We start from the raw sequence: 17,765 nt of genomic DNA, 5'->3' as shown, positions 1-17,765 counted from the left end.
AGCCCAAAGGAACCTACCCCGATGGGGCCCATTAGCAGCAGCCTACCTGAAATCATTGAGTGAGATTGGCCTCTCTTGTTCTGAGAGGCCTTCTTGGAAAAATCTGCCGTCGTTCCTTCCTATTTGATAAACTCATCCCAATACTGCTCTTTGGTCTCCAGTTCTCATTTGTATCCCCTTGCCTTCTTAAGATTGGAGGAGAGCTGCTTGAAGGATGTCGCTGAGCCGCGCTCTCACCCTGACTCCTTTGTCACGGCCCTTGCTGCTTTGCTGGGTCTCTTGTGTGTGTCATGGTCTCGTTTTCTTTTCAGGGTGCTCCTGAGACCTGACTCGGAAGGATTTCCCAAAGGAGCAGTTTTCACTTTTCCGGCATTCTTATCCTTCATGAATAACTGTTAACAAAACTGGGCCAATTGCTTAGTCATGTCGTTTGGTATCTGAGGTCTGGGTGCTACTGACTGTGTAGGGACTCCTGCGTGAACATTAGCTCTCAGTTCAGTTCAGTTGCTCAGTCATGTCCAACTCTTTTTGACCCCGTGGACTACAGCACACCAGGCCTCCCTGTCCAGCACCAACTCCTGGAGTTTTCTCAAACTCATGTCCATTGAGTCAGTGATACCATCCAACCATCTCATCCTCTGTCATCCCCTTCTCCTCCTGCCTTCAGTCTTTCCCAGCATCAGGGTCATTTCCAGTGAGTCAGCTCTTCACATCAAGTGGTCAAAGTATTGGAGTTTCAGCTTCAGCATCAGTCCTTCCAATGAATATTCAGGACTGATTTCCTTTAGGATTGACTGGTTGGATCTCCTTGCAGTCCAAGGGACTCTCAAGAATCTTCTCTAGTACCACAGTTCAAAAGCATCAATTCTTTGATGCTAAGCTTTCTTTATAGTCCAGCTCTCACATCCATACATGACTACTGAAAAAAAAACATAGCTTTGACTAGACAGGCCTTGCCGACAAAGTAATGTCTTTGCTTTTGAATATACTATCTAGGTTGGTCATAACTTTTTTCCAAGGAGTAAGCGTCTTTTAATTTCATGGCTGCAGTCACCATCTGCAGTGATTTTGGAGCACAAGAAAATAAAGTCTGTCACTGTTTCCATTGTTTCCCCATCTATTTGCCATGAAGTGATGGGACTGGATGTCATCATCTTAGTTTTTTGAATGTTGAGCTTTAAGACAACTTTTTCACTCTCCTCTTTCACTTTCATCAAGAGGCTCTTTAGTTCCTCTTTACTTTCTGTCATAAGGGTGATGTCATCTGCATATCTGAGGTTATTGATATTTTTCCTGGCAGTCTTGATTCCAGCTTGTGCTTCATCCAGCCTGGTATTTCTCATTATGTACTCTGCATATAAGTTAAATAAATAGGGTAACAATATACAGCCTTGATGTACTCCTTCCCCAATTTGAAACCAGTCCATTGTTTCATGTCCAATTCTAACTGTTGCTTCTTGACCTGTATACAGATTTCTCAGGAGCCGGTAAGGTGGTCTGGTATTCCCATCTCTTGAAGAATTTTCCACAGTTTGTTGTGATCCACACAGTCAAAGGCTTTGGCATAATTAATAAAGCAGAAGTAGCTGTTTTTCTGGAATTGTCTTGCCTTCTCTATGATCCAAAGGATGTTGGCAATTAGATCTCTGGTTCCTCTGCCTTTTTAAATCCAGCTTGAACATCTGGAAGTTCTCAGTTCATGTACTGTTGAAGCCTGGCTTACAGAATTTTGAGCATTGCTTTGCTAGGTGTGAGATGAGTGCAGTGGTGCAGTAGTTTGAGCATTCTTTGGCATTGCCTTTCTTTGGAGTTGGAATGAAACCTGACCTTTTCCAGTCCTGTGGCCACTGCTGAGTTTTCCAAATTTGCTGGCCTATTGAGTGCAGCACTTTCACAGCATCATCTTTAAAGAGTTGAAAGAGCTAACTGGAATTCCATCAGCTCCTCTAGCTTTGTTTGTAGTGATGCTTCCTAAGGCCCACTTGACTTCACACTCCAGGATGTCTGGCTCTAGGTGAGTGATCACACCATTATGGTTATCTGGGTCATGAAGATCTTTTTTGAATAGTTCTTCTGTGTATTCCTGCCACGTCTTCTTAATATCTCCTGCTTCTGTTAGGTCCATACCATTTCTGTCCTTTATTGTGCCCATCTTTGTATGAAAGGTTCCCTTGGTAGCTCTGATTTTCTTGAAGAAATCTCTAGTCTTTCCCATTCTGTTGTTTTCCTCATTTCTTTTCATTGATCACTGAGGAAGGCTTTCTTATCTCTCCTGCTGTTTTTGGAACTCTGCATTCAGATGGGTATATCTTTCCTTTTCTCCTTTGCCTTTTGCTTCTCTTCTCTTCTCAGCTATTTGTAAGGCCTCCTCAGACAACCATTTTGCCTTTTTGCATTTCTTTTTCTTGGGGATGGGCTTGATCACTGCCTTCTGTACAATGTCACAAACTTCCATCCATAGTTCTTAACATAGTAGAACAGCCTCCATAGGTGGGTTCCGCTTATTGCCATTTTCTAGACAAGGGAATTAAGACTCAGATAGCTTCAGGAATTTGCTCAAGGTCACACAGATACTAAGTAGCAGAGGCAGAACTTGAATCTAGATGGTCTGATTCCTGAGCTCATACTCATAATTTCCACACTTACTGCTGCTTTATCTATTCCCTGTTATTGATGTTACCATCTTCCTGGGAACCAGCTTCAGAACCTCAGCATGAGGATTTCCCTGGCGGTCCAGAGGTTCAGACTCTGCACTTCCAATGCAAGGACACACATTGTGTATCCTTGAGGCAATAACAGTGTTCCAGTTTTACTTTTTATTTCTCTAGTAATTGATTAGAATTGAATTCTTGACTCTTGTATTTATCTCATTAATATGCTAGGAAGTGTGAAATATTACAAAGATTAGAGGCTTTGGAATTCATCAGCTTTGCGTTCAAACGCTAGGTATATTATTCCCTAACTCTACCATCCCCTCCCAGTGCCCAGTTTATTCTCTTTTTGAGGCTTTTTCCTGACTTATCAAATGTAACCAGTGATACCCTTTTGACGTTGTTGTTAGGGTTAAATTAGATCAGATACGTAAAACACTTCCTCCCCTTCTGTAAATGTGATGCAAGAGCTGGCAGATCAGCAGGTTCGTTCTGTGCACAGGTGCTCCTTCAGGACTCATAGACACCTCAGAGGGCTGAGGGTTGCGTGGCCCCTCATGCTGAGAGTCAGAGGTAGTCAGCCATGTGTGCTTTGTAGCCGTCAGCATGCTAGCTCCTTGGGTCCAACTTTATTCAGTGTACCTGCCCATTCCCCTCACAACCAACTAGCTTTTTGCTGTGCCTCCATAGATGTCATTGTCCCTGAGAATGGAGAACCAGTGGGCACCAGAGAGATCAAATGCTGCATCCGACAGATCCAGGAGCTCATCATTTCCCGGCTTAATCAAGCAGTGGCTAACAAGCTGATCAGCTCCGTGGATTACCTACGTGAGAGCTTCGTTGGAACCCTGGAACGGTGTCTGCAGAGCCTGGAGAAGTCTCAGGATGTCTCAGTTCACATCACCAGTAATTATCTCAAACAGGTACTCAGAGGGTAGTTAAGAGCTGGCCACAGATAACACATGAAACAGAATCCACCCAGGAGCCCAGCGTCAAGTTAGCCAAGAATTTCCCTTTCAATCTTTTTGCCAGTCCAGTTTGAATTTTGTTTTCCTGTCTCATGACCACTGTCTGTGGGAGGTGCTTGTGAACTGTCAGGTTGCAGTTCAGCCAATGAGCAAGATGATGAAGATGAAGTAGAGGGGTCCCATTGGCCACAAAACAGATGACCACCCTGTCTTGACTGCACATACACTGAGGGGTAGATTTGGGAACCTTGAAACTGGACCATGTTCTTGAAATAAATATCATTTGTTGCATTTTTAATTGGCCACTTTATTCAGGGCATATATATATTGACTTTCTTATTGTGTCTTCTTTTTCAGGTCTTAAATGCTGCCTATCATGTTGAAGTCACATTTCACTCAGGGTCCTCAGTTACAAGGATGCTATGGGAGCAAATCAAACAGGTAGAGGATTTTTAGGGAAAGAGTTTTGTCGCTCCAGCAGGAACTAGTGTCTAGGATATCTGTCCTAGACAAACTGGTATCTGTCAGTATAGGTGGCCATTTGTCCTGATTTTCCTGCCTGGGGAAGTTCTGATTTATGCCTGTTCTGAAATAATTACTAACAGTGTCCCCTTTAGCTCTTAAAAGTGATGTATCTAAATGATATTTTATGGAGCCATAAAACTCTACTTCTCTAGCTTTTTGATGTTTCTTTTCCCCAGCCTAAGTGTTTTCTCAGAACCAGGCTTTGTTACCAAAGACCATGAGTATGATGTATTTTCTGGTATTCAGTCTGGTTCTTATATTGAATTATTTGGTGACTTTAGAAAGGGATTTATCAGGCACCCCCAGTACATTGTGAATGTATTGAGGATTCATGAACATGCATTCCAAGCCTAATGTTCTTTGATGCTTTCCATTGGACTGAGCCCCAATTTTGTGGTAGGTGAAATTGGAGAGGGGTGTTGAACCTCATACAGCCCTTGTCTTAAGATCCCGGCCTGCTGAATGGGTAATCCAGCGAGGAAGGGGTTCTAATGGTCCCTGTCTCCACCCCTCGGTGTTCTCACTACCCCGTCCTGGCAGATCATCCAGCGCATCACTTGGGTGAGCCCGCCTGCCATCACGCTGGAGTGGAAGAGGAAGGTGGCCCAGGAGGCCATCGAGAGCCTCAGTGCCTCCAAGCTGGCCAAAAGCATTTGCAGCCAGTTCAGGACTCGGCTCAACAGTTCTCACGAGGCCTTTGCAGCTTCCTTGCGGCAGGTGAGTCTTAGGAAGGGCGATGCAGCCGGATCAAGCAGAGAGGCGCCTCATCTGCTGTGGAGTGCTTTATCTACTGCCCTCTGTAATTGTTTAAAAATCGTCAGTACATTTTCTTTCTGTTGTGTTAGAGGATAATACTCAGTTACAGGGTGTTTCATCGATAAACGTTTCGTGTGGATGTTCTTCTAACTCTAGAGAGAATGGAGAAAATGCAGTTAATTTCTCCTCACTTCACTGAATGAGGAATGAAAATCAAGGGATAGGAATTTTATATGAGTTTATATAGTATTTTAGGAATGAGGGACAAAAAGGGATGGCATTCCAGCTTCCATGTGTGTGCTTAGTCACTCAGTCACGTCCGACTCTTTGCAGCCCCGTGGACTGCAGCTTGCCAGGCTCCATGGGGATTCTCCAGGCAAGAACACTGGAGTGGGTTGCCATGCCCTCCTTCAGAGGATCTTCCCAACCCGGGGATCAAACCCAGGTCTCCTGCACCACAGGCAGATTCTTCACTGTCTGAGCCACCCGGGAAGCCCCCGGGTTTCATAGTAGTTTGCAATTATGTGGCATTTGCTGCACCTTCAGGGTGTGTGTGGGTGTGTGCAGGTGCATGTGTGTACATGTTTGTGGAGGGGAGGGTGGGTAGATGTGATTATACATCCAGGAGGAAAATGTTATTACTTAATGAGTGCTCACTACCTGCCAACCCCTGAGTTGCGTTACATGCATCTTACTTAATTCTCACAGTTACCCTCATGAGGTAGATATTGTTATCTCTATAATAGGCAAGGAAGCCAAAGCTGGGGGCCTGATAAGCCATATTTCTTTCTTCTTTTTCTGTCCCAGCTGGAAGCTGGCCACTCAGGCCGGTTGGAGAAAACTGAAGATCTATGGCTGAAGGTTCGGAAAGATCATGCTCCCCGCCTGGCACGCCTTTCGCTGGAAAGCCGTTCTTTACAGGATGTCTTACTGCATCGTGAGTCCTTACTTTTTCCCTAGGAAATGGGAGGAGGCTTCTGAATACCTAACATCCTCAGGCCCAACCTCGAAGAATCCCACTGTCTAAAGCTTGCAAAGCTATCTAAACATCTACTATTTTTGAGTTTCTGATGAAGTCTGCTTGGTCCTGCTGTTTATATAGTTCAGATAACACAACCACAGTTTATTTAAATTAAAGTAGTTAGGTTGCTACTGGTTTACAAAACATCCCCATTTCTCCCCCTGGCATAGTTATGACTTCCTGCTTCTAAGCAGGTCCGTGTCTGAGAATCTTAAGAGTCAGTTGCCCAGCAAATTCACATCCTTCCTGCCTTATCTCTGTCCCTTACAGGTAAACCCAAATTGGGGCAGGAGCTGGGCCGGGGCCAGTACGGCGTGGTGTACCTGTGTGACAACTGGGGGGGGCACTTCCCCTGTGCCCTCAAGTCGGTTGTCCCTCCAGATGAGAAGCACTGGAATGACCTAGCTTTGGAGTTCCACTACATGAGGTAAGTTCTGGTCTCAGTCAGCTTTGTGGGGAACAGCTCTTCTAGAGAAGAGCCTAGAAACCTCATATAAATGTTGTACCAAGAGATACAGTGTGCCCTGTCTCTCCATTCCATGTCTCACAATGTTGTAGGCCAGTATTTCGGTGTCAGGTCCAGAAACGTGCTCTCTTCAAGGCCTCTACTCCTTTCCCTGCCCTTTCCCCCAATCCTAATTCTTAGACACATCCTTATATTTGCCTTTCTTCCTTAGTCCTCAATTCTCAGATTCTATAATTCTCTGTCCTTGTTAGAGAGGCCATTCTCTTTGCCCTCTCTGTCCTGAGGGCCATTACTCTGGGCCTGGACTAAGCATGGTCCCCCGTGGTGACGTGCTACTCGAGGGTATTAACTAAGTGCTCTAGCCCAGGCCTCTCTGCTCCTCACCAGGTCTCTGCCAAAGCACGAGCGCTTGGTGGATCTGCACGGCTCCGTCATTGACTACAGCTACGGCGGTGGCTCCAGCATCGCCGTGCTGCTCATCATGGAGCGGCTGCACCGGGACCTCTACACGGGACTGAAGGTGAGGGCCAACAGGGGTGGCCAGCTGGCAGCCAGGTTCACGGGCTCCTTTCTGGCCTTTCCTCCCTTCTTCCTGATTCAGAGCCTCTAGCTCTCATAAGACATTTTTAGAGTAATCAAACTTTATTACCTTCAGTTCCAAAACCCTAAAAAATGTCTCAGAAGTTGATTTTTGGCCCCATTTTATATCTAGAATATTGCAATACACTGTTTTTACCTATAGTAAAAATCTAGACTATACAGAGAAGCAGAAAAGCTTCATATAACTCTACTATTCTTTCTTTTTTTTGTTCTCTGTGAATTAAACCAGTTTTTTTGTCAACAAATATTTATTAGTGGTTACTTTGTACAAGGCCTTGTATTAAGCAACATAAGAGGATATCAAAAAACATATAATTTGAAAAAATATATATATATATATTTTGGCCAGGACTTAAAAAAAAATTGTAGTCAGTGATCATTTCATGAATAGGTGGCGTTTGGGTTTGATAATACCCTGGTGGGTAAAATTTGGGCAGATGCTGCTGGAAAGAAGAAGTTATACCAAGGGAAGAAATAGGCTGGTGCCCAGGATATGTGAAGGACACTATGACTGTGTTGGAGCAGGTGGTTCATTTGGGGAATAGAGGGGAAACGATATGCAAAGAAGTGCTGGGAACAGATTATAGAAGACCAAAACTGTTAAGAATTCCATAAAATTCAAATTCCCTTGTAGACAGTGAGAAGCAAAAGATTTCGAACGAAGGTAAAAATGTTCTCAGTTGAGTGCTGAGTTCCCCTCATCTAAAACAGCCCCCAGCAGGGAAATAGGGAGGTTTCTTTTGTTTGTCCTCTACACTGGAGCTAGAAAAGCTAACCCCAGAGTGTCTGGTAGGTTTCTTCTGACAGGTGCCTCTTTTCCCAGTTTATATGGAAGCTTTCAGAAGTAAGACTGAAGAATCTTCAGAAATGCTTGCAGGAGCCATGAGAAACCAACCAAATGAAGAAAAGGACTCTCCAAGTGGCTTCCCTTCTTCATTTCAGGGGAGTTAGGGTCAGCACCTTGAGGTGCTTTTCCATAAGTGGGTTAGAGAACCATGTATGGGCTTCTGGATAAGTGATATAACACTCTCCAGAATTCAGAAGACCCTAACTTGGAACCTTGCTGGACGTAACATGAATGACTCTGGCATTTGAATCCATAAAACCAAACCTGGACTAACCAGGCCTACAAAGCAACAGGAGGAAACCTGCCTGAGAGTCCTGGAAATACTTGCTCTGCGTCTCTGGCAGTTCTAGAGTTTATTCAGGTTAGAGATGAGCCCATGCCTTCAGGTGTCTGGTTGTGGCTCTCCTGCTCACCTGTGGGGCTCACCCAGCTGCCTCAGTGCTGCCTCCGGGAGGCTCGCTCTGGCCCTTGCAGCTTGCCTCTCCTTGCTCCCCTTTGTTTCCCTCTCCTGGCTGCCTTCCTCTTCCCTTGTTTTTATCCACCTCTCTGCTGGCGTGCCCTAGTGTGCACAGTCTTCTCAGTACCTCACAGAGGAACTCCTGGTTGGTATAAGCGAGTTGGGTTGAGGAGTCGTCCTCTTGGTGACATGTAAACCCTTTTGTCTCCCCAAGGCTGGGCTGGCCTTGGAGACCCGTTTGCAGATAGCCCTAGATGTTGTGGAGGGAATCCGCTTCCTGCACAGCCAGGGGCTTGTCCACCGTGATGTCAAACTGAAAAATGTGCTGGTAAGTAAGAGCTGTTTCCCCAGGGTAACTCCCTGTCTCTGCGTGTAAGTGACCTTTGGAAGGAGGTATACATACATCAGGGCTTCCCTAGCGGCTCAGATAATAAAGAATCTGCCTGCAGCGGAGGAGACTCATGTCTAGAAGACAAGTCCTAGGTTGGGAAGACCCCCTAGAGAAGGGAACGGTTATTCACTCCAGTATTCTTGCCTGGAGAATTCCACGGACAGAGGAGCCTGGCTAGCTACTCTCCATAGGGTCTCAAAGAGTCGGACACGACTGAGTGACTAATACTTTCACACATAAATATTAATTTGTTCACAGGAAAAGACTGGGGTGAGAGTCGAACAATTCACAGCAGAATGGATGGATGGTATCTTGGACTTGCAGCTTAGGGAAGAATTGCGGCATAGGTCTAGCTTATATTGCTTAAGGTTTTTTCTCCTAACCCTGGTGAGAAAATTTAAGCTTACAGAGAAGCTAAAAAAGTGGTATGATGAAGACCCACATGCTGCTCGTTCAGATTCATAGTCTCTCTCCTGGTGTGGCTGTCTTTGTCTCTGTCTCTCTCTCCACCTGCATATGCACACACATTTTTTTACTAAACTATATGAGAGTAAGTTGCAGATGAAGGTCTTCTTCTAGGGAATTCCCTCGTGATCCATGGCTAAGACTCTGTGCTACCAATGCAGGAGGCCCAGGTTCGATCCCTGGTCAGGGAACTGGATTCACATAATTGCAACTAAGAGTTCTCATGTTGCAACTAAAGACCCTGCATGCCACAACAAAGATTGAAGCTCCCAAGTGCTGCAGCCAAGGCTGGGAGCAGCTAAACTGATTTAAAATAAACTTTGCTCCCAAATACTTCAGCTTGTATCTCTTAAGGAAAAGACATTCTTCCACATAATTAAAATACCATTATCGGGGCTTCCTTGATGGCTCAGTGGTAAAGAATCCACCTGCCAGTGCAGGAGACACAGGAGGAGTGGATTTGGTCCCTGAGTTGGGAAGATCCCCTGGAGGAGGAAATGGAAACCCACTCCAGTATTCTTGCCTGGGAAATTCCATGGACAGAGGAGGCTGGCAGGCTTCAGTCCATGGGGTCATAAAGAGTTGGACAGGACTGATAGTCAGAGTACATCATGAGAAACGCTGGGCTGGAAGAAGCACAAGCTGGAATCAAGATTGCCAGGAGAAATATCAATAACCTCAGATATGCAGATGACACCACCCTTATGGCAGAAAGTGAAGAGGAACTGAAAAGCCTCTTGATGAAAGTGAAGGAGGAGAGTGAAAAAGCTGGCTTAAAGCTCAACATTCAGAATTGTGTTCGCAGCCACCGCCGCGCCGCCGTTGCTCTCCAGTGCCAGCGCCGCCTCTAGCTTGCCGAGCTCCAGCCCAAGGAGAAAGGGGGTAAGTAAGGAGGTCTCTATACCATGGCTCGTACAAAGCAGACTGCCTGCAAATCGACTGGTGGTAAAGCACCAAGGAAGCAACTCGCTACAAAAGCCTCTCTCAAGAGTGCGCCCTCTACTGGAGGGGTGAAGAAACCTCATCGTTACAGGCCTGGTACTGTGGCACTCCGTGAAATTAGACATTATCAGAAGTCCACTGAACTTCTGATTCACAAACTTCCCTTCCAGCGTCTGGTGCGGGAAATTGCTCAGGACTTCAAAACAGATCTGTGCTTCCAGAGTGCAGCTCTTGGTGCTTTGTAGGAGGCAAGTGAGGCCTATCTGGTTGGCCTTTTTGAAGACACCAACCTGTGTGCTGTCCATGCCAAACGTGTAACAATTATGCCAAAAAACATCCAGCTAGCAAGCCGCATATGTGGAGAACGTGCTTAAGAATCCACTATGATGGGAAACGTTTCATTCTTAAAAAAAGAATTCTCTTTTTCCTGTTATTGGTAGTTCTGAATGTTAGATATTTTTTTCCCATGGGGTTAAAAGGTACCTAAGTATATGATTGCAAGTGGAAAATAGGGGACAGAAACCAGGTATTGGCAGTTTTTCCATTTTTGTTTGTGTGAATTTTTAATATAAATGCGAGGACATAAAGCATTAATGAAAGTAAAAATGTTTCAGTGAACAAATTTCAGCAGTTCAACTTTATAACAATTATAAATCTGTTAAATTTTTCTGGACAGTGCCAGCATTTGGATTTTTTTAAAACAAGTAAATTTCTTATTGACTACAACTAAATGGTGTTTGGAGCATTTTTATCATGCAGTAGATTCCATCCATTCACTATACTTTTCTAACTGACTTGTCCTACATGCAAGCACATGTTTTTAATGTTGTCTGTCTTCTGTGCTGTTCCTATAAGTTTGCTATTAAAATACATTAAACTATAAAAAAAGAAATCAACATTCAGAATATGAAGATCATGGCATCTGGTCCCATCATTTCATGGCAAATAGATGGGGAAACGTGAAAACAGTGTCAGACTTTATTTGGGGGGGCTCCAGAATCACTGCAGATGGTGACTGCAGCATGAAATTAAAAGACGCTTGCTCCTTGGAAGAAAAGTTATGACCAACCTAGATAGCATATTCAAAAGCAGAGACCTTACTTTGCCAACAAAGGTCCGTCTAGTCAAGGCTATGGTTTTTCCTGTGGTCATGTATGGATGTGAGAGTTGGACTGTGAAGAAGGCTGAGCACCAAAGAATTGCTGCTTTTGAACTGTGGTGTTGGAGAAGACTCTTGAGAATCCCTTGGACAGCAAGGAGATCCAACCAGTCCATTCTGAAGGAGATCAACCCTGGGTGTTTTTTGGAAGGAATGATGCTGAAGCCGAAACTCCAGTACTCTGGCCACCTCACGCGAAGAGTTGACTCATTGGAAAAGACTCTGGTGCTGGGAGGGATTGGGGGCCGGAGGAGAAGGGGACGACCGAGGATGAGATGGCTGGATGGCATGACCGACTCGATGGCCGTGAGTCTGAGTGCACTGCGGGAGTTGGTGATGGACAGGGAGGCCTGGCGTGCTGCGGTTCGTGGGGTCGCAGGGAGCCGGACACGACTGAGCGGCTGAGCTGAGCACAGTGCAGTTACAGTTACACAGAGACTTTATGACACTGTGTTAGTTTCTGGTATTAAAACGATTCCATTCTACATATCTGTATTCTTTCATCATGTTCTTACCAATTTTATGCCTTTACAAGATACTGAATATAGTTCCCTGTGCTATAAACATTGTTGATTATCTGTTTTATATGTATAGTTTGTATGTGCTAATCCCAAACTCCTAATTTATCACTCTGCCACCCCATTCCCCTTTGGTAGCCACAAGTTTGCTTTCCAAGTCTGTGAATCTTCTTCTGTTTTGTAAGTGAGTTCATCTGTGTCGTGTGTTAGATTCCACACAGCAGTGGCATCATATGCTTGTCTTTCTCTGTCTGGCCGACTTCTCTCCTTTTGGTAATCTCTAGGTCCATCCATGGTGCTGCAAATGGCATCATTCCATTCTCTTTTATGGCTGAGTTATATTCCATTATATATACATACAGTTGCTTCTTTATTCCTCTGAGACATAGATTTCCTTAGGAAAGGAAACTTGAGGGTGTCAAAGAAGCGCTCAGCTGACCAAAGGACCTCAACCTTCTTACATACCAACTTTCTGCCCTGGGTCTGGAGGTCAGAGGAGAATAATCAGGAACTGAAACACTCCTTATGTCCTTCTCTTACTCATTCTTCCAAGATTTGCTAAGCTCCTAATGTGTGCCAGGCACTATGCTATATGCTGGGGACACAAAGATGAAAAAGACAGTCCTTGCGCCAGGTTGCTTATGGTCTAGGGAGAAGAAGGAATGAGAGTGGATCTGGAGGTGGGGAGGCTGGAGGCAGAGCTGATGAAGTGCTGCTCTGAGGTAGATGCCTACTTTTGAGCTTGGGTATGCAGTTGAGCACTGTGTGCAGGACCCAGGCATAGGGTGACTGTCATCCTGCTTTGTCGGCAGTTGGACAAGCAGAACCGTGCCAAGATCACGGACTTAGGATTCTGCAAGCCAGAGGCCATGATGTCAGGCAGCATTGTGGGGACGCCAATCCATATGGCCCCTGAGCTTTTCACAGGTAAGCCAGAGGGTGGGGAGTGGGTTTGGGTAGAGCTCTGTATTTTAACCAAGTGCTACCCTTCGGACTAGGTGATACCCACAAGTACTGCTGGCAGTTCTGGTACAGGCAGGGGAGAAACCAGAAGAGGAGAAACCCAAGACAAGTAGGGAGAAAAGGGAAGAGGTAAAGGAGCAAGAAAGGCAGTTATAAATGGGAATCCCCAGCTATCTTCTGGCTGTCTCTCTAGGCTGTTAGTGCCATAATTGCCATAGTCAGTCAGTTATTTAATCAGAAGCATTGACAAAGTCAGAAATAGAAAGATATCGTATATTAACACATATATTACAGAATCTGGAAAAATGATACTGATGAACCTATTTGAAGGGCAGGAATAGAGATGCAGATGAAGGGCATGGACTTGTGGACACAGCAGGGGAAGGAGAGGGTGGGATGAATTAAGAGTTTCACTGACATACATACACCACCATGTGTGAAATAGATGGCTAGTAGGAAGCTGCCCGGGCTTCCCGATGGCTCAGTGGTGAGGAATCCGCCTCCCAGTGCAGAAGAGTCGAGTTTGCGCCCTGGTCAGGGAGATGCCCTGAAGAAGGAAATGGCAACCCACTCCAGTATTCTTGCCTGGAGAATCGCATGGAGCCTGACGTGTTACAGTCCATGGGGTCGCAAAGAGTCAGCCAAGGCTGAGCGACAGCATTAGGAGCAGGAGTTAGTTGGACACACTAACTACAGTGTACTAACTGTAGTTTTATACACACATCGAAAAGAAGTAGACAGTCATCATTTTTCTTTCCCTGACTTTAAAAGAATTGCTCTTCCCACTTCTAGTATTTGATCTTGGCTACTTCATATTTAAACTCCTTTGATCGTTTCTACTGCAGTTCATCCTACTGTTGTAACAGTAATCTTTCTAAAGTATTTTCTTCATGTTACCTCCTGCTCTAAAGCATAAATGACCCCTTCTCCCCACCGAATCCAGACTATCTGATTTTAAATATCTTTATGTTCTGGTTCCAACCTATTTACCCACCTGTATTTTCCAATTTTATTTCCCTAATATGACCTTTCAGGATTAATCTTTTTGACAGTCCCATTAAAATTAAAGGCCTGTTTTCCTTCTTCTTTGTCAAGTTCCAGTCTTGATTCTCTTAATCTTTGACCCTCCCAGTGCCATAATTGTTCATAGTATAAAATGGGCATTGTAAACGTGTCCTTTCTAACAGGGTTGTGGTAAGAGATAATGGATAGCAAAGGCTTTTGAAAAAAGTGTGAAAAGGCCTCCACTGATGCACATGAGTGTGATGCTGTTGACTCCCTCCCTGCTCACTACTTGTCACCCTTTCTTGCTGCAGGGAAGTATGATAATTCCGTGGATGTCTACGCTTTTGGCATTCTCTTCTGGTATATCTGCTCAGGCTCTGTCAAGCTCCCTGAGGCATTTGAGAGGTGTGCCAGCAAAGACCATCTCTGGAACAATGTGCGGAGAGGTGAGAGCCACGAGCCCTGCTTCACCGACTCCCCTGGCAGGAGCACGCTAAAAGCCCCCGCTCCCGCAGCACCTCCCATCCCCTGCTCTGGCCACTCCACAGCGTGACCTCATACACGTTTAAATCATCGTGGAATCCAGAAAAGACATTTAAGTCCAACCTTTCCTTCCAGGCAGCATGGTTCTGAATTCTCAGAAAGGCTTTTTTTATTTAACATGTCTAATTCTTCAACTTCCTATGCAGGTATATTCCAGTTTCTCATCACTGTTATTACTAAGTTCTAACCTAGATAACTGCAGCTGAAGCCAAAGCTTATTGCATCGTGTAACATCCCGAGTCCCAACTGGGTAATTGATCAGAGCCGATCATCCCTCTTCGTTGTGTCGGTCCCTTCTCGCTGCCTCTGGTCTTATTTCGATGCTCCGTTCTCTAGGGGCCCGTCCAGAACGCCTTCCTGTGTTTGATGAGGAGTGCTGGCAGCTGATGGAAGCCTGTTGGGATGGTGACCCCTCTCAGAGACCTCTCTTGGGCATTGTCCAGCCTATGCTCCAGGGCATCATGGACCGGCTATGCAAGTCACATTCTGAGAGGCCAGACAGAGGACTCGATGATTCTACTTGACAGCAGAGACCTTTCTCTTTCACTCTTTTTTTTCCTTCCCCTCACCTTTTGGCTATGGGAAGAATTTGACATTTATTCATTACAGAGAGTTCCCAAGGGGACTGATGCTTACTGGGAAACTTGAGACGCTCCCAGGCAGAGATGACTCCCAGATAGTGAAGAGTTGGCATATCCAGCAGTCCCCTGTACCCAAGCTATTTCTTTAGCCAAAAAAAAAATCAGCATAAATCTCTTCTGAATGAAATTTCAAGAAAAGTCATCCACAGTTCCCTTTTCCAGACGGTCTTTTAGCTCCAGCTGTAATCAGGACTCTGTGCTTCCATTGTGGAGCCCACATTCCCAACATTCTTTGAAGCCTTAGTAGTTCATACTCCTATTTACACATGGGAGGTTAGGTTTTTCTCTACCCAGAGCCACTTTTCAGTTTATCCCCTGTGGCCTAGTTTGCTCTCAGACATTAGATTGCTAGCAGATGCCCCATATCTTTTGCCTGAGTAGGAAGAAGCAAGGGAGGGGCTAATGCTTAGTAAGGAGATGGGTGGTTACAGTTCATTTTTTAAAAAGTATTCCAAGAAAAGGTGCAAAATATTCCTGAAAGTCTCCATGCTAGCCATAGTCCAGATGTAGATATTTGGAAGTGTTATTTAAACACTCAGCAGGCTGAGTACAGGAATACATATGTATAACATGTGTTTATACTTTGCTTTTGTTTAATAACAATGTCCACTAATTTTGGGTTCTTTATTCCTTGGCACCATTATTTAAGTGATGGAATGCCATGAAATGTACTGTATTGTATATTACTTGGAAAGACACTAGATAGTCAAAGAAGTCTGGCAGTACTTGGGCTGTAGAGGGCTCCACAAGACCAAAGTCTTGAAGATTTTACCTCCTAGCTTTGGTTGTCTGTGTTCCCACGTGATGAGGTGAGATTGTGGCTGGGGTAGGAGGAAGGGTGGAGAGAAGAATTATCCTTACTATGTTCCCTCCTCCTTAGCACCTGAATTAGGGAAATTCACCTCAGCCTAAAACTGACCACCTGGCCACTTTCAATGCGCTTGAAGTCTGGTCCCTTCTGTTGCTTCAGAACTGGCTGAGGAACCTTCCTGCCGAGCAGTCAGGAGACACAGCGGGGCCTGGGGCTCCAGAGTAGCTGCTGTGGCCGAGGGAGCTGGCAGCCAGGTTGGTCTGGGCAGACTGAGGGATGCACGTTGGGGTGGATTTCCCTAGACATGCCCTAGTTCCCTGGATCCTCTGCAGAGAGGGGCTCATTGAGCAAAAGCCTTTCCCTTCTCTGGAAAGGAGGGCTATGCTGGTTCTTCCCAGACCAAAGAAGTCATTTGTGACTCCCATCAGTTTTAAAGGGACAGAACCTAGGCAGCAGCTTCTCCTAATTTTTAACACTAAAAAGAGTGAAAGGGAAGGCTATGTTACTGCCACAGATAGAAACGTGGGACTGTACAACTCTCAGCTCCTACCTGTCAGCTCTCCATTGCATTTTTTTTTTTTTTTTTTGCATTTTTGCTTGAGCTGCCAAAGAGGCATCAAGAAAGTTTTTCCCTGATCGGAGAAGTGGTTTGGGGTAGCAGGGCTGCAAAGTGATAACTGCACTGAACGACACTTTATTTTTTGGCTTATTATTTAGCACTGAGAAGCCAAGGGGGTTGGTGATTGTAATAGCACTTTGGGGAATAGACTCCCCCTGGCCTTGCTTTGGAGAGAAGGCATGCGTGGTATTCATCTGACTAGTCAGGAAGTTCATACTGCATCAGAATGGGATAAATGGCCCTCCAAGAGTCCATTGCCAAGAGAGTAGTTGCTTTCTTTGAGTTTTCAAAGCTTGATTTTTGGATTTGCTGGATCAAATAACCCACTTTTTCTTTAAAAGAAAAAAAGAGGGTTTATCCTTCTAAATATGAGGGTGGGGTGGGTTAGGGCTAGTGGGTGCTTAAGTGGGTTAGGTGGGAGTAACCTTGAGAAACTTGTATGGCAAACTCCCTTGGGGATTTTAAATAGCACTACTGTTCTTAAAACGGTTTTATTTTTAACTTTATCTGCTTTGTTAACATCCAGTCCAACTGAGCTGATGGAAAACAGACTATGTGTGAACACCTGACATTGGAAACCGGTCTGGATAGCTTGTTGTCTTTTGTCTTTACGTAATGTTTTTGTGTGTTTGTTTTAAAGGACTAATGTTTATTATTACAGTGTTAAATAAAAGTGTAATATACTAAATATGTAGAATAAAAGTGCAATAACAAGAGAAAATTAGTCGGGCACAAACTCCAGTTCTTACACTCTCTCCCCTCTTGTGCTCCCGGTCTCTATCCCTGATATTGTTACAGCAGGACAGTGTTAATTGTGTATATTTTTAAGCCATGCAACTATGGGTTAAGTCTTCACTTAGTGTAATTCTGAATGGCTGGACTTGGTTTTATAGAGTGTGCTTCTGGGATGCACACACACCAGATGTGCTGTATAATAAAGATCACATTAACATTTTAGGTTTACATCTGTTTGGCTTTTGTTTTCCCTTCCCTCGCTATGTCTACCAGATGCTCCCTATTCCATTCCATTTCCACTGGGCTCCTAGAGGTCTTTCAGTTTGCCTTAAAGATTGACCGAACATGTTACTCTTCCCCATGGTTCACTCCCAGTCCCTGGGCACTTGACATGACCAGAGGGTGGGGCCCAGGAAGGCGAGGTAGGACAGCAGAGGGGAAGGGGGAAAAGCGCAGTGACAGCAGTTTATTTTCCGGAGCCTCTCCTGGGCTCACACCCTTTGCACCAGCCTCTCTTCAGAAGGGACTTGCAACATTCTAAATTCGTGCACAAGCCTGGCTGCTCTTCATTACACTCTGAGACATCTGGGGCGTGGAACACAAATATGGGCCTCTCTGCATTTGGAATATTTGAACTTTTTAGGCTCAAGCTGCTCTTCAGATTTGCTTCCTTGGCGGTGCC

The 17,765-nt window shown here is 45.0% G+C and overlaps 1 protein-coding gene and 1 pseudogene across 3 annotated transcripts in view; both read left to right on the top strand.

The window, feature by feature from the left end:
* Positions 1 to 17,311, top strand: part of DSTYK (dual serine/threonine and tyrosine protein kinase) — a 52,933-nt gene extending 35,622 nt beyond the window's left edge. For 2 of the 3 annotated variants that reach the window (XM_069544508.1, XM_069544509.1), the window contains exons 4-13: positions 3,342 to 3,574; positions 3,977 to 4,060; positions 4,685 to 4,861; positions 5,708 to 5,837; positions 6,192 to 6,348; positions 6,775 to 6,907; positions 8,506 to 8,619; positions 12,579 to 12,693; positions 14,046 to 14,180; positions 14,614 to 17,311. In XM_069544508.1, coding sequence (XP_069400609.1) covers positions 3,342 to 3,574; positions 3,977 to 4,060; positions 4,685 to 4,861; positions 5,708 to 5,837; positions 6,192 to 6,348; positions 6,775 to 6,907; positions 8,506 to 8,619; positions 12,579 to 12,693; positions 14,046 to 14,180; positions 14,614 to 14,801 — 1,466 coding nt within the window. In that variant the 3' untranslated portion in view covers positions 14,802 to 17,311. The remainder of the gene's footprint in view (positions 1 to 3,341; positions 3,575 to 3,976; positions 4,061 to 4,684; positions 4,862 to 5,707; positions 5,838 to 6,191; positions 6,349 to 6,774; positions 6,908 to 8,505; positions 8,620 to 12,578; positions 12,694 to 14,045; positions 14,181 to 14,613) is intronic. The other variant, XR_011247464.1, reaches the window with a different exon arrangement.
* On the top strand, positions 9,969 to 10,543 carry LOC138415959 (histone H3.3A-like; annotated as a pseudogene).
* Positions 17,312 to 17,765: the final 454 nt, after the last annotated feature.

Source organism: Ovis canadensis, chromosome 12, assembly GCF_042477335.2.
Source record: "Ovis canadensis isolate MfBH-ARS-UI-01 breed Bighorn chromosome 12, ARS-UI_OviCan_v2, whole genome shotgun sequence".
Lineage (NCBI taxonomy): Eukaryota > Metazoa > Chordata > Mammalia > Artiodactyla > Bovidae > Ovis > Ovis canadensis.
The sequence above is the reverse complement of the archived record's forward strand: the minus strand, read 5'-3'. Positions and strand labels throughout refer to the sequence as shown.